This window comes from Cinclus cinclus, chromosome 20 (genome assembly GCF_963662255.1).
Source record: "Cinclus cinclus chromosome 20, bCinCin1.1, whole genome shotgun sequence".
Lineage (NCBI taxonomy): Eukaryota > Metazoa > Chordata > Aves > Passeriformes > Cinclidae > Cinclus > Cinclus cinclus.
This window is the reverse complement of record NC_085065.1, coordinates 4,139,288-4,153,079: the sequence shown is the minus strand read 5'-3', so window position 1 is coordinate 4,153,079 and position 13,792 is coordinate 4,139,288. Positions and strand designations below refer to the sequence as shown.

Genomic DNA, 13,792 nt, shown 5'->3' with positions numbered 1-13,792 from the left:
AAAGGACCAAGTGCCCAAACTGCAGCTGTGTCTTCTACTTGGTGATATTTAGCCAAGAACCACTCACTACTGAGACACAGAATTCACAGGGAAAAAAAAAGAAGGCTCTGTTAAGATTCTCCCCTGAGGCACAGGATCATAGAACACTTTGGTTGGAAGGGACATTGGAGATATCTCATTCCACCCCCTGACCTGGAGAGGGGAATCTTCTCCAAGCCAGACAAGAGCAAAGATTTACAGCTGCCACCCCCAGAGCAGTCTGAGTCAGACCTTTCCAGGCATCTCTGCTTTCCACATCCCCTGACCTTGTCTCTGGAAAAGCACCTTAACTGTCTCCTGGGCAGTGACCACAGATCCTTTGTGCACTGACACAAACTGTCAACACACAGCAGTAATAAGATTTCATCACTCACAGTGGGCACAGCAGGTTTAAGTAGTTAACAGGTTTTCAGGAGAGCAGAAATGGCCAAGATCTGCTCATAGAGTTTAGAATGCAGGTGAGACTGTGCTCACATAACACCCTACCTTCTGCAAATAAAAGTTAAGCACTTGGCCTCTGAAAAAGAGCAAATTTTATTTGGTATGAAGCATGTTTACAGGCAGGAAGTGTTATGGAAATAAATCCTGCTCTGACACCAGCTACCAAATCACTTGAAGCGAACTGGAAGCTCAGTTGCACGAAGTTCAGCTGGAAGCAGGAACAGGTGCATAAGTAAAAAGCTCATTTTAGCTGTGGAAACTTCACAGCTGAGCATCAGACACTGAGTGGTGACAGGAATGTACCTCCTTCTGACACAGCCTGCAGCTGTGGGTGCCAAACCGGGCTAAAGACTGAGAATGAAGAGCTACTGAGTGACAGAAACCTATTTCCAAAGTGCCTAAAGCTGCCCAGCTGATCCATAATCCACATTTTCTGCCTCACTGGGCCATGGGGAATAGGACACGCACAAAACTCCTCCACCACAGCTCATCACCACCCTCACTTGGGGAAAAGCCTAGGCAGAGCTCCTTATCACAGCTCGGCTTTAATCAACCAGTTAACAGCTGCTCACCCACTGGGTCACAACATCTGCTAAAATCCCAAATCAATCACAGAACTTAAGCAGCAGCACAAAGCAAACACCTAATTAGGAAGGTGAATTAATCATCCCCATCCAAGCCAAGAGGTTAGATTTCACCCTGCAGTCAGCACTTGCTGCTGCTCCCCATGACACCCCCAAAAATAAAGAACACATTCATTCCTGGAGAGATGTGCTTCAACTTCCTGCCTTCCTTGAGGTTCCAACCTTCCTTACAGTGAAAAGAACAAAATGAAAAATAAGGAATAGAAAGAAAGCAATGAAAAGAATAACTGGTGGGATGACCCAGACCACAAGGCCACAGCTGAAAAAGTTGTTCTTGCAAACCAGGGAAAGGGAAAAGTAAGGTTTTGTTGGTTTGGGGGGTTTCTTTTGGTAAACAAACAGTGCAGTAACAAAATCCAGAGACTCTTAGCCCCAGTTCAATAATAACCAAATCACCAGCTGCAGTTTTCTCTGGCCTTGCACTATGCAAATGCAGCCAGCAGCAGTTTCCCCTTACAGTAACTACAAAAAGTTAACACAGAACATGTGTTCTCATGTGTTCTGTGGAAAAAAAAAAAATTACCTTACCAAGACAGTTTTTCTGTTGGTAGCTTCCTGACATCAGTTTTCTTGGCCTAAATAACATTTGGGGCAGATCCTCAAAAGAGGAGATGCTGCAGCAGCAGCACTGAGGAAAAACTATGTGACCCCAGACTCCACATAAACTTCTATTTTATGTTACAAATCCTTTTGACCAACAACACCAGGACCAGACACCTGAAGAACACAGGGGGCTGCAACTTGTCAAACACTATCAGAACTGGCACAGGAGAAAGTTAACATTTGCAGAATCACAAAAGAGCCCAGGAGGGAAAAGACCTCTGAAGATCATCTGGTTCAGCTTTTGGTGATCCAGAGAGCCTGGATAAGATTATCTAGCACAGTGCTGAGTCACACCTGGGAAGCCCTCAGTCACAGGGTCTGCACAGCATCCCTGGGCAGGTTGTTCCAGTAACTGAGTGTTCTCTCTGCACAATTTTTTTTATATCAAGATGAAAACTTGCCAAATGCAACCTGTAGCCACTGTGCCTTGTCTTCTCTGTGCAGCTCCTTGCAAAGGCAGAGTTTCTGTCCTCTGTAGCTTCCCTTTAAGCACTGGAATACTGGGATGTGATCTCCCTGAGCCTTCTCCAGGGAGAGGAGAGCCAGCTCCCTGAGGTTTTCCTTATAGGACAGGTTCTCCAGCCCTTTGATCACCTTTGCTCTTCCTCAGCTCACAGCAGCTTCCTCCAGCCTCCAGCTTTGTGTCAGTGTTTTTTCAGCCGTACCACGAAGCAGATACAACCACCAATTTGGCTAAAAACCAATTCAGAAGTATTTTTATTTTAGATTAAACAGCTTACCAGTCAACACACAGCCAGAGATACTGACAAAAACTGAGAGCAGAGCTGCTCTCTGGCAGCTGTACCAACTAAAAATGTTCATCACAACACACTTTGCAAACCTGAAAGAGAACATCAACACTGCTCATCCGTGGAAGCTGCAAGTCAGACTCTCACTACTTGTTATCAGAGAAGATTAAAATCTTCCATGTCACTTGAAGAACCAAACTCAACACTTCAAAGAAATAAGTGCCAGGGGGGACAGATACCAATTTGACAGAATTCAGCTGAAAGACACAAAGACAGAAAAGTGCTTTGCAGGCACTCCCCAAAGCTACTGGCACACACACATCTCAGAACAAGAGTGTCAAAAGCGGCACCTGTGCAGTCACCACACGCTGGTGGCACAGACAATATCCTGAATCAGTTCCACTCCGTGCCCTGTATGGTACTGACCAAACTCACTCACAAACCTACTACAGGAATCAACAGAGTATCAAAAGAAACTAGGAACAGACTCAGCAAAAGGTTTATCTCATAGAACCCTTGTAAAGCAGTGTCAGAAGGGAAAACCTCTAAAAATCAATTTCTGGGCTGGCCCGAGGGGCACGAACGTTTGGGGCTTTAGGCAAGAGTCAATGACCAGGAGTTTGCTGGCAACACGGGAGTTCTGCAGCCCACGCTTGGTGCCCCGGCAGCAGCCAGGCTGGTCCTGCCCACTGAGCATCCATCCGCTCAGCCCTGTCCAGTTACCTGCAAATCGCTTGTGGCCGTCGTAGTCCTCCGAGCAGGGGATCTCCACGAACTTGTCCCGCAGATTATCGCTGCGATGTGCCAGCACTTCACTGACCCCATCTTCAGGGACTGCACCCTCGGGGACCTCATCCTGCGTGCGGAGGCGGCTCCAGACCACGAGGCCGCCGCCGGCCGCAGCGGAGAGGAGGAAGAGGAGGATTGCTGCCTTCAGCCACCTTCCCTGCGGATCCTGCTGGACTCTGCCCTTCCTGGCGCTGCGGAGGGAGCACAGAACGGGCCCTGTGAGCGAGGGACGGTGCGAGCGGGGAGGGACCGCCCTGGCCGACACCGGGGAGCCCCGGGCCCACGGGCCCCTGGTTTGGACAAGCACAACACACGCGATACAAACACAGGCGGTTCCCTGCAGGAGCCCTGGTTTGGACAAGCACAATACACGCGATACAAACACACGCGGTACAAACACAGGAGGTTCCCTGCAGGAGCCCTGGTTTGGACAAGCACAATACACGCGATACAAACACACGCGGTTCCCTCCCGGGCCCGGCGCTGCGCGACCGCCTCCCCACCGGGGCTCCCCCGGGAGCCGCAGCGCCGCCGGGCCCGAGCACCGCGGCCCCAAGGGCAGCGGGCAGGAGGTGACGGTCAGGGCCCCTGGTACCTGCTGTGCCGGCGGCCCCCCCGACCCAGCCCCGGCCCGGCGCTGTCGGGGCCGCGGGGCAGCGCCCGCCGCTGCGGAGCCATCGCGCCTCCTCCGCCTCGAGCGATGCGCTCGGCGCGCCTCGCCCTGGCCTGCCGGCCTGCCTGCTTGGGAAACGGGCTCGGCTGCCGAGAGGGAGCGGGAGGATCCAGCGCAGAGCCGGGAGCGGCGGAGAGACGGCACCGGGACACCGGGACAGCAGGACAGCGGGGCGTGGGCAGGCAGTGCCGGAACAGCGGGACAGGGACAGGGACAGAGGGCGCGGCCGGCCGGGGTGTGCAGGGACGCCGCGGAGCCAGGCCAAAGCAATCGAGGCCGGAGCATGCGGCGGCGCCTGGTGCACCTCGACCTGAAGGGCGCCGCGCCGCGCGCGCAGTACCTGGAGCAGGTGAGGGGTGAACCTGGGGCAGGTGAGGGGTGAACCTGGGGCAGGTGAGGGGTGAACCTGAGGCAGGTGAGGGGTGAACCTGGGGCAGGTGAGGGATGTGTCTGGCACAAGTAAGGGATGTGTTTGGCTCAGGTGAGGGATGTCCCTGATGTCGTTGTTAGGGGCACAGGGTGATGGCACTGATCACAGCCCAGCTGCGTCCCCGGTGTCCTCTCCGTCCCTCCCGCAGGTGCTGCCGCTGCTCCATGCCCTGGGTGCCACCGGGCTGCTGCTGGAGTATGAGGACACCTTCCCGTACACGGGGCCGCTGGAGCTGCTGCAGGCCCCCCACGCCTACAGGTAGCGCCGTGAACCCCGCGGGAGCCGTGGGTGGCCGCAGGTGCCCCGGGGCCGTGCCCGGCGGGCACTGACTGTGGCTGTCCCGCAGCCCCGCGGAGCTCCGGGCGCTGCTGAGCCGGGCGCGGGCACAGGGCCTGGACGTGGTGCCGCTGGTGCAGAGCTTCGGGCACATGGAGGTGAGCTGGAGGGGCTGGGCTGGGCTGGGCGAGGGCGGTGTGCTGAGCCAGCAGTGCCGCGGGGATCTAGGGGTGCAGTAGGAAGAGCGTTGTCAGCAGGGCGGGGAGTGATCCTGCCCTCTGCTCAGCCCTGGGGACATCTGGAGCACTGTGTCCGGTTCTGGGAGAAACTGATAGCCAGGAAGTTCCACCTGAACATGAAAAACTTCTTTCCTGTACAGTGACCAAGCCCTGAACAGGTTGTCCAGAGAGGCTGTGGAGTCTCCCACCCTGGGGATATTCCAGAGTACTCTGGACACAACCCTGTGCCCTGGGACAGCCCTGCTGGAGCTGGGAGGTGGGACCAGATGAGCCACTGTCCCAGCCTGATCCATTCTGTTATTGCCTGCTGGAAAATTTCCAATCCAAGTCCCTGTGCTCTGGTTATGCAGCTCTTCCAGCTGCAGGATTTGACATCAGGGGCACACAGCTGTGACCTCCCCATTTCCTTTACCCACCCTTTGAGATGCTTCGTGATCAGAGACCCTCCAGCATCGTGGAGTGGCAGCTGTGCCTCCCCCCACCTCCAGCCTGTCCCTGGGGACCAGTCAGGCCAAACCCAGGTTTAGCAGGACACCTGCCCTCAGAACCCTGGGGACAGGAGGATGCTGCTGTCCCCTGGTGTGGTGGCTGTCCCCGAGCTCCCCTTTCCCTTGCAGTTTGTGCTGAAGCACAGGGAGTTTGCCCATCTGCGGGAGGTGAAGGCGCTGCCCAACGCCCTGAACCCACACAAGGAGGAGTCACTGGCACTGGTCAAAGCCATGATTGACCAGGTCATGGCCCTGCATGAGGACTTACAGTGGTTTCACATTGGATGTGATGAGGTGGGACTTCTCTTGAGCTGGGAATGTTTGTTTTCTGTTAAGGAATGATAGCTAGGACTGAGGCTTCTGCATTTCAGTGGTGCCCAGGCCATGCTTTGGGGACAGAAAACACCACTTGAGCCAGCATAGAAAAATCTTTTTGACAATAAATGATTCTAGTAGCACATGTCGTCATTTTCATAGATATAAGTGTAATATCAAAGTATTGAAAGCAGCTTCTTAAAGCTAACAGCATTTGGGTTAAAGTCAAGCGAGTATTTGAAGTGAGATATCAATTAGAACTGTTCATTAGGAATCCTGTAAGTTTGGTGTAAGATATTGGCTCATTATTCTAGTCAAGTTACTCAAACAAACCCTTCTGTGGTTGGAAGTGTTGGGGTTCTTACCTTGGTAGTTTGTCTCCTTGAGAAGGAGAAAACTCAAGCTTCTCTTTCTCATATTTTCTTAAAACTATCCTGATAGCACACAGATCCCTGGGATTCATTATGACCACTTAACTGTACTGGTACTAGTTCAGCATTTTGTTGTTGTTTAGTATCCTGTTGTGTTGAAACTAGTGGGAAGGTTAGACAGGGAGCTGTAGGCTTTTGTAAAGCAACATACTATTTATGTAGAATAAATAAAACCCACTGTAAACCAGCAAATTTTAATTCACTCTCTGCATGGGACCAAGTATGCTGGGCCACCCTTGAATGTGGCCCCAGGTTGCTTCTAGACTTGCATTTGGATGATGTTCCCCAAGATAGGAACCTCATTTTATCTACCTCAGGTCCTGATGGGTTACTGGATTTGAAGTGAATAAATGGTGAGAGCTACTTCCAAGGATAAAGGCAAATATGGTATATAGATATTTTAGGAAATATATCTATAAGGATATAGATAGGAAAATTCCCTCAAGTGATGGATGTAATCATGGCCACAGTCTCCTGCAGACTGATAGAAATGCTTGCAGTGTCTTCAGCACTTGAGAGGTGCTTTTGAATGTGTCCCACTCGTTGGGTCACATCTGGACGAAGTTTTGAATATTGTCTACCTCGCTTTCTCTATTTCTGTACAAGAAGTCAGGATTATTTGCTTGCTTTTTCAGGTCTACTACCTTGGCGAAGGAGAGGAGTCAAAGCAGTGGCTGCAGCAGCAAGACAACACCCCAGAGAAGCTGTGCTTATCCCACATAAAAGCAGTTGCCACTTGTTTGGCCTCGTCTTACCCCATGGTGACACCCATCGTGTGGGACGACATGCTCAGGGGCATGAGTGAGGAAACACTGGCAGGTGACCAGCCGTGGGGTGAGGCAGGTGTACACAGGCACATAAAACAGATTGGTTGGCAGCTGAATGTAATGAACAGACCTGGCAAGAGCTGAGGTGTGGTCTGTTTGACTAGAGAATAGAAAGCACTCAGTCAGAGTCCCTGTGTGAGTGTGGACCAGTCTGAACATTTCAGTTTTCCATGTGGTCCAAGTCTAAATCTCTGTGCTTCTCACCACCTTCTAATGTTTGTTGCTGCTCTTTGCAGCACCTGATCCCAAGTGGTGCAAACTCACACAGAAAAGCTGCAGCCCTGTGAGCATCTTTATGATCACAGTGCACATGGGGAGGACTTTGATACTGAATTGTGGGGTAGCTCCAAGAGCTTGATGTCTCAAGTCTTGTTGGTAGAAAAATACCCAATCACTGCTAAAATTTGAGTAGTCTGAGCACAGATGGAGTACCAGCAGTTTCAGAGCCATCTTACATGGCTGCTGTAAACAGCTTTAGATGGTACAAGGAAGAGCTGTGCAGCTCATCCAGTAGTGACTGACCTATTCAAGGCTTTGATAGTGAGAAATCGTCCCCAAAAATGCAGGTGAGACCAATGGAGTTTCCATAAGAACAGTATTTAGTGCACTCTATTGCCACAATAACAGAATAAACAAAATGTAATGGAGCTAAAATACTGACTTTCTGCACAGTTTACTGCAGTTTCTCTAGGAGTCAGTTAGACATGTTTAAAACTAGCCGAGGAGTTGATTATAACAGGAGTTAAAGCTAAATTTTTTACTTGTACTCAAAAAGCTAGGTTTTGTGCAAACACAGCCCAGACACTCTGTAAGTGAAAGGGTACGTTTGAATTTAGCTAAATCTTGTGCGTAGAGCTTGCAGTTCTGCCAGTGGAATCCAGCTGGTGCACAGAGAGATGCAAGGAGCTAAGAATGAGGTGGGGTGGGGTGAGTGGGATCTCTGGTAAGTTGTCACTGCTCCTCCATGTTAATGGGTTCAGGATGCCTGAGGACAGTGGCCCTGGGCACCTGCCAAGTCCTGGCCAGGCTGAAAATGCCCAGGGGCATGTGAGCTGCAAGTGACAAGGCGTGGTTGTCACATGCTACTGCAGCAGTAACCTGTACTGAGGTCTCATTTAACCAGCTGCTTTCCGTGGTTTAGAAGAGCTCTGTTCCTTTCAGAGTCCGGGGTCCCACAGCTGGTGCAGCCGATGATCTGGGACTATGCAACAGACATCGATGTGGAGGGCAAAGGTTTGTATTTCTCTGCTGAGCTGTGTAGAAACAAAATAGCCAAAGCAAAATTCTGTCATTAAAACCTACCTTAGCTGGACACCAAAACATTCTGGTTTTGTTGAATGGTTTTTTATTGCTTTGGTGGCATAAAGACAGCGCTTGTTTGATTTCACATCACAGTTGCTATTACTTATTTTCTTCTTCTATTGATGTTTCCCCTATGAATGACTTGCATTCTAGACTGCTTAATTCTTTTCAGCAGAGCTGTGGAATCACTGATAGGTTTTCCACAAGCAACTGTTACATTAATTCTCCTTGCAGTAACACCACTAGGAGCACATAACTCTATATTGAACAGCTCCGCAAAAGAAGCTTCAGTGCTTCATACATCTATAGAATTCAGAGGGAAGCTCCTAAAGGCTCCAGTCAGGCATCTAATATTCATGCAAATATTTCTTTGTTGCAGGAACAATCAAGTGTCAGATGTGGTGCATGCTTCTTTCAGTCTCACAGCTCTTTAGTATGGTAACAATACAAGGGAGTGGAATACAGTAGCACACATGGAAATAGGAGGACAGCCACTCAAAAGGCTACTCAGAGAGGGTGTCAAATCTCCCATCCTTGCTGATGCTCCAAGCCTGACAGGAAAAGGCTCAGCAGCCTGTTGGGATCTGGAGCTGTGTTCCCCTTCACTGCAGCATTGCAGTCTGGGCTGAAACTGGAGGAAGCTCATCCTGTGCATGTCCCTTTGTGTCTCACCGCAGTGCAGCTCATAGAGAAGTACCACAGGTGTGGCTTCTCCAAGGTGTGGTTTGCAAGTGCCTTCAAGGGAGCCACAGGAGTGAATCAGTCTCTGACACTGATTGGGCACCACCTCAGGAACCAGCTGGAGTGGCTGCAGGTGGCCAGCAGGAGCCCCGTGGATGTCCTTGAAGGTATCGCGCTGACCGGCTGGCAGAGGTGAGGAACAGCCTCTTGTGTGGTTCCAAGGGTCACAGATAAGCAAACTTACCCCAGAAACCCCCTAAGAGGTACAGGGAAGCTGGGGATTTAGGAGGCAATTCTGCAACCCTGCAATTTTTCCTGTTTGTCACAGCTGGGCCTCAGCCCCAGACTATGAAGGGTGGATTTCAGAGTTGCAGTTAGCTGTACAGCACTAACCAGCAGGAACAATGAGTTTGGGGACACCACAAGCAGCAGATTGGGTTGGAAGGCTTGAATGGATTTTGTGCCACCTTGAACTCCTCTTAGACACTAGTTCATGCATGGTGTGTCTATCTGAATGTCTGATGTGAACTCAGAAACAATGAAATCACAGATGAGAATTTGTTAATGCAGTGAAGGAGTAAAACATTTTTATGCAGTCAGGAGGTCTTAGGGAATACCAGAGAGCTGATGTCCAATTTCTGACCCTAATTGGCCTTGAGAATTTGGTTTTTATCTGTTCTTACTAGTAAAGCAGGAATACTTCATGTTCCAGAGATAAGTGATCTCTTCTCTGAGACAGAAACTGATGTTTCTAAAACTCTTTGAATTTTAGTGATTGAAATGTTAAAACTTCCCACTTGTTTAGTATGCTCTAACAGTAAAATGTGTAATTAAGGGATATTTTCTTACATAGGTATGATCACTTCTCTGTTTTGTGTGAGCTTCTCCCTGTGGCAATTCCATCACTGGCCGTGTGTCTGCAGGCACTAAAGAATGGTACAATGACAACTTTATTCTCTCTCAGATAATGCCTCGCACAGGAGTGAAGTGACCTTCCCCTAAGATTGGCACAGGCTTGTTAATTTTGAGGTAGTTTGCTGAATTGATCATGGCCTGACTTATGAACAGTAAATTATAATTTGCAGTATGGGAGCAGAGAAGCCTCTTGGCCCAAGTATTTAAAAATGGCCATTGTATCCTCTTCATTTATCAGATTTAGAATGTGCTCATGTGTAAAAGTTGTTTTAACTAATTATTTTTCTTAAAATGGATCTAGGGAGGACATTGTCTGGTAAAATACCTCCTGTACTTTCTGCTTTCTTTACAGGCAGTTGCCAACAGAATTTTTCTTATTTTCTTATCTTCATAAGAATAAACCCCCACAACCCACTGATTTGTAATTAAGGCACTAGAAATATTCAGCACCCTGAACAGAAAGCTCAGAGCAAGGAAGTGCTCACCTTGCACAAGACAACTGTGTGAAAGACAATGAGCTCCTCCTCCCACCCACAAGTGTTTTATCCTTCTTTTATTTCCATTTTACCTTTCAAAAAATTCTATGCCAAAAGGGAACTACTAAGCCAAGAAAACCCCTTTTGTATGAACATTTTGGTTCCTTAGGCTCTTTTACTCATTTCCACTGTCTTCTGCCAGGTGGCTATTCTGAAAAGGTTAAAGAAACTGTGGAAAATCTCCTGGGAATGTCTAACCTGGAAGTTGATACTTTCATGAGGTAAAATCCCAGCTGCAGAATTCAGGTGCTTCTCCTTGTGTGGTAAATTCAGAAACTAACAGATCCTCTTTGAACAGCACAAGTCTGGGCACCTTTCCTGGGAGCAATATCCTCACACTTGTGACACAAGTTAGTTTCTACCTCAAGTCATCAGTGGATGAACTTCTGGAAAGGAACAGGTAATGAAGTTTCTGTTGATTCTCTGCCTGGCTGCAGGAGTGTTGGAGCTGTATTATCTCAAAGTAGGGCACAACTCCAGGAAAAGTGATTTAAATATAAAGCTCTGCATTTCAGGTGTCACTGACACCTCAGTAAAACATAATACTTAGATCAAAATTTAAAATATTTTAGCAAAGTTCCTAAATACTGTATACTGCCTTATTTGAAGCATCTAGTTCTTTCCTTATTTACATTTTACTGCTATTTAAAGTTAAAATGAAAATTTTGAATATTGCAATTACAGAAGAAAGGAGCTTGAAATGAAACTTAAACTGCAGCAGATGCTCAGGTGATCATCTGCCAGGAACACTTTCTCAAGCTATTTCCAAAGATGTGTAGACTGAAATAAACTTACTCCTTAAGCATCATCTCTGTGCAGGAGTTCAGCTAAAGCCTTCCCCAGCTCCCTGGCAGTCACAAACAGATGTTGCTGCTGTTTCATCACTGCTCCCACTGACATCCATTTTCAGGTATGTCACAGGCTGGTTCAGCCCCTACCACAGGAAAAGGAAGATTATTCATCCTATCATAATCCAGCACTTCCAGCCAGATGCAGTCAGGTAACACCAGTTGTTTTGCATTACAGGGGAAATAAAATCTGATATATTTTGGGCACTCAGGTACAGAGAGTTGTGAGCCTTTACCTCTTTCTATACTTATCTCAGAAACATCAGCGGGAAGCAAAGTATCCATAATTTTTTATACAATAATTTTGGGTTGGAACTAGATGATCTTCAAATTTCCTTTCCAAACCAAACCATTCTATTATTCTAATTTTATCTTTGCCTTCTGTTGAAGGAAATCTTTGAGAACAAGTATAAAATTGGTCTCCAAAAGCCTCTCCCTTGTTACTCCTGGTACAGCGCCTGAGCAGTGGTGGGCCTTGGTGTAGGAGCTCACTCTAGGCCAGATTCCAGGCAGGGCTTGGAATAAAGCCAGGCCCTTCCTTGCTCCCTGTCACCACGGGCTTCTCGGAACTTGTCCTAGACATTTTGCCAATTCATGCTAAAAGGTTCATTCATACCTTTTTTTTTTTTTTTTTTTTTTTTTTTTTTGCTGTGATAAGGTGAATATCCAACCTCATCTACTCTTTCTGATAAAACCCAGAATTAAATTCCCAACAGGTCTCACAGCAGGTTTCAGTTACATTTAAAATGTGTATAGTGTTTTTCTGAGCTCTCATTTTGGTACTTTAAGAATCTTTGCATGAGAAAAGTGCCAGGACTAATGGAACTTGAATAGAAATAGCATCAAGGTTTTGCCCTCTGAACAAAAATCAAGTCCTTTGGGCTCTTGTAATAGATGCTTCTTTTCCTGTAAAGTAGTTTTAAAGACAGTACTCCCTTCCAAAGGCCAGTAAGCCAACCCTCCCGTGAGGCAGAGCTCACCTGCAAATGTCACTGTTTCTTCCTTCTCCTTTCTGCTCAGTCTCCTCTCCAAGTGGAATGCTGTGCTGCAAGACCTCCAAGCAGCCATGGAGCAAGTTTTCCACAGGTGTGCTGTAGAGGAATGGATGGAGGAAAATGTCCACCCCAGCCTAGAGAAGCTGCAGCAAGTGGTGGATGATTTAGATGAAGCAATAAAAGCACAAAATTAGGGGCATTTCAATTAGTCTGACTCATTCCCTGGTTAAACATGGCTAGTGAAAATGAGCAACTAGTCCTTGTGCTGGAGTTTGTCATCTTGAGTGTTGAACTATATACTGTGGTTAAACAAAAGTGACCTGAAGGCATGAAGGAATTTATTAGCATAAAACACTTCAACTCAATTTTCCTGTCTTAACACATGCTGAGCTTTAATTCACCTGCCTGTAAGTCAGGTTTGCTCCCCTTGCATAACAGAATGCAGGAGTGAGTCACAACTTCACCTCCTTCAAGGCAGGAAAAATAAACCCCAGTTTCTTCCAAATTCAGAATTTGAAGCAGCAGACTCTTGCATAACAATTACCTGGGACAATTCTACCCTAATACTTAGGATACTTTAAAAATGTTTGGGTCATTGTGTTCTGCACTGTAGCTCCTTTACCTGTCAGCTGTGCTCTGAGTTGTGTTCCTACCATTCCATTATGGGCAAGAGGGAGCTCATGAAGCAGTGACACCTGGGCTTGGAGGGAAAGCTGCCTCAGCACATTGGGCTGCTTCACTTTGTGCCAGAGCACCACCTAAGCTCAGCATAGTCTCATCCCCCCAGAAAAGCACCACTCCACTCACTGAGGCATCTGTTTAGCTGTGTTAGACCTGAAACTACAACCTGCACTTTTCAGGTTTGTCCCAGTTTGAGCCATGACTAAAGCTATTAAATAGGAGGAAAAAAATGCTGGTTTATTCTGCTTTAATGTGAAACTTGTCATAATGTATAGAAATATGTTTTGGGGACTTGAGTGGAGAATTGAGATAATCACCAAAATGGAAATAATTCAGAAGTATGGAAAAGTGTGTTACTCCACAATGAATATTCAAAATATTTACTTCTGTTCTTCATTTCTTCCTTTAAATTTTTTTGGAAGCACCAGTATTGATTTTTTTTTTTAACAAATCTTGAAAAGTAAAGAAAGTAAAACTTAAGCATAAGACAAGCTTCAACTGACACAATGAGAGCCTCAGTAACTATGTCCACATGCAGATCTTCATCTAAAAAGAACCAATTGCAATGTATACCTGTCACACAGCTTGAACTAAATAAGATCTTAATTTATTTTACTTGAATAAAACCTTTGATACTGAAAGTGTTTGTAGAAGGGTGCTGTTCTTTTTGCCTGTGTATCATGTTGGTTTGGTTTAAAGGAGGGAAAATGGAAATATTCACCAGTAGAGAGTTGCATCTATCAGCTTATATGGAATTGAAAGCTGGACTGCTGACTGCTGCAAGAGGGCCAGCAGGGTCACTTCTAAGAGGTATTTGGGCTTCTTCTATTCTGTCCTCCCCCTCATTAACTCCTCCAGTAGATCTGTTCCCAGTAATAATTTTAGACAGC

The 13,792-nt window shown here is 47.3% G+C and overlaps 2 protein-coding genes across 4 annotated transcripts in view; one reads left to right on the top strand and one right to left on the bottom strand.

The window, feature by feature from the left end:
- The window catches only part of OGFOD3 (2-oxoglutarate and iron dependent oxygenase domain containing 3), a 34,513-nt gene extending 30,532 nt beyond the window's left edge, over window positions 1-3,981 (bottom strand). For both annotated transcript variants that reach the window (XM_062506285.1, XM_062506286.1), the window contains exons 1-2: window positions 3,861-3,981; window positions 3,200-3,456 (exon numbers count right to left, since the gene is read on the bottom strand). In XM_062506285.1, the coding sequence (XP_062362269.1) occupies window positions 3,200-3,456; window positions 3,861-3,943 (340 nt within the window). In that variant the 5' untranslated portion in view covers window positions 3,944-3,981. The remainder of the gene's footprint in view (window positions 1-3,199; window positions 3,457-3,860) is intronic.
- A 240-nt stretch (window positions 3,982-4,221) lies between these two features.
- HEXD (hexosaminidase D) lies at window positions 4,222-13,479 on the top strand. 2 transcript variants are annotated; one of them, XM_062506501.1, is made up of 12 exons: window positions 4,222-4,287; window positions 4,517-4,626; window positions 4,715-4,802; window positions 5,501-5,665; window positions 6,753-6,936; window positions 8,106-8,177; window positions 8,924-9,119; window positions 9,781-9,863; window positions 10,521-10,599; window positions 10,677-10,778; window positions 11,289-11,378; window positions 12,247-13,479. In XM_062506501.1, exons 1-12 carry the CDS (start codon window positions 4,222-4,224, stop codon window positions 12,413-12,415), a joined length of 1,404 nt encoding a protein of 467 aa, XP_062362485.1. In that variant the 3' UTR covers window positions 12,416-13,479. The 2 variants fall into 2 exon arrangements, with proteins under 2 accessions (XP_062362485.1, XP_062362484.1); XM_062506500.1 differs by having other exon boundaries at window positions 4,222-4,316; window positions 4,477-4,626.
- Window positions 13,480-13,792: the final 313 nt, after the last annotated feature.

Bases quoted from the DNA above. Each gene is read 5' to 3' on its own strand.
- HEXD (XM_062506500.1), top strand. From the start codon at position 4,222: ATGCGGCGGCGCCTGGTGCACCTCGACCTGAAGGGCGCCGCGCCGCGC. The intron at 5,666-6,752 runs GTGGGACTTCTC...TTGCTTTTTCAG, and splicing joins TTCACATTGGATGTGATGAG to GTCTACTACCTTGGCGAAGG. The intron at 9,864-10,520 runs GTACAATGACAA...GTCTTCTGCCAG, and splicing joins TCTGCAGGCACTAAAGAATG to GTGGCTATTCTGAAAAGGTT.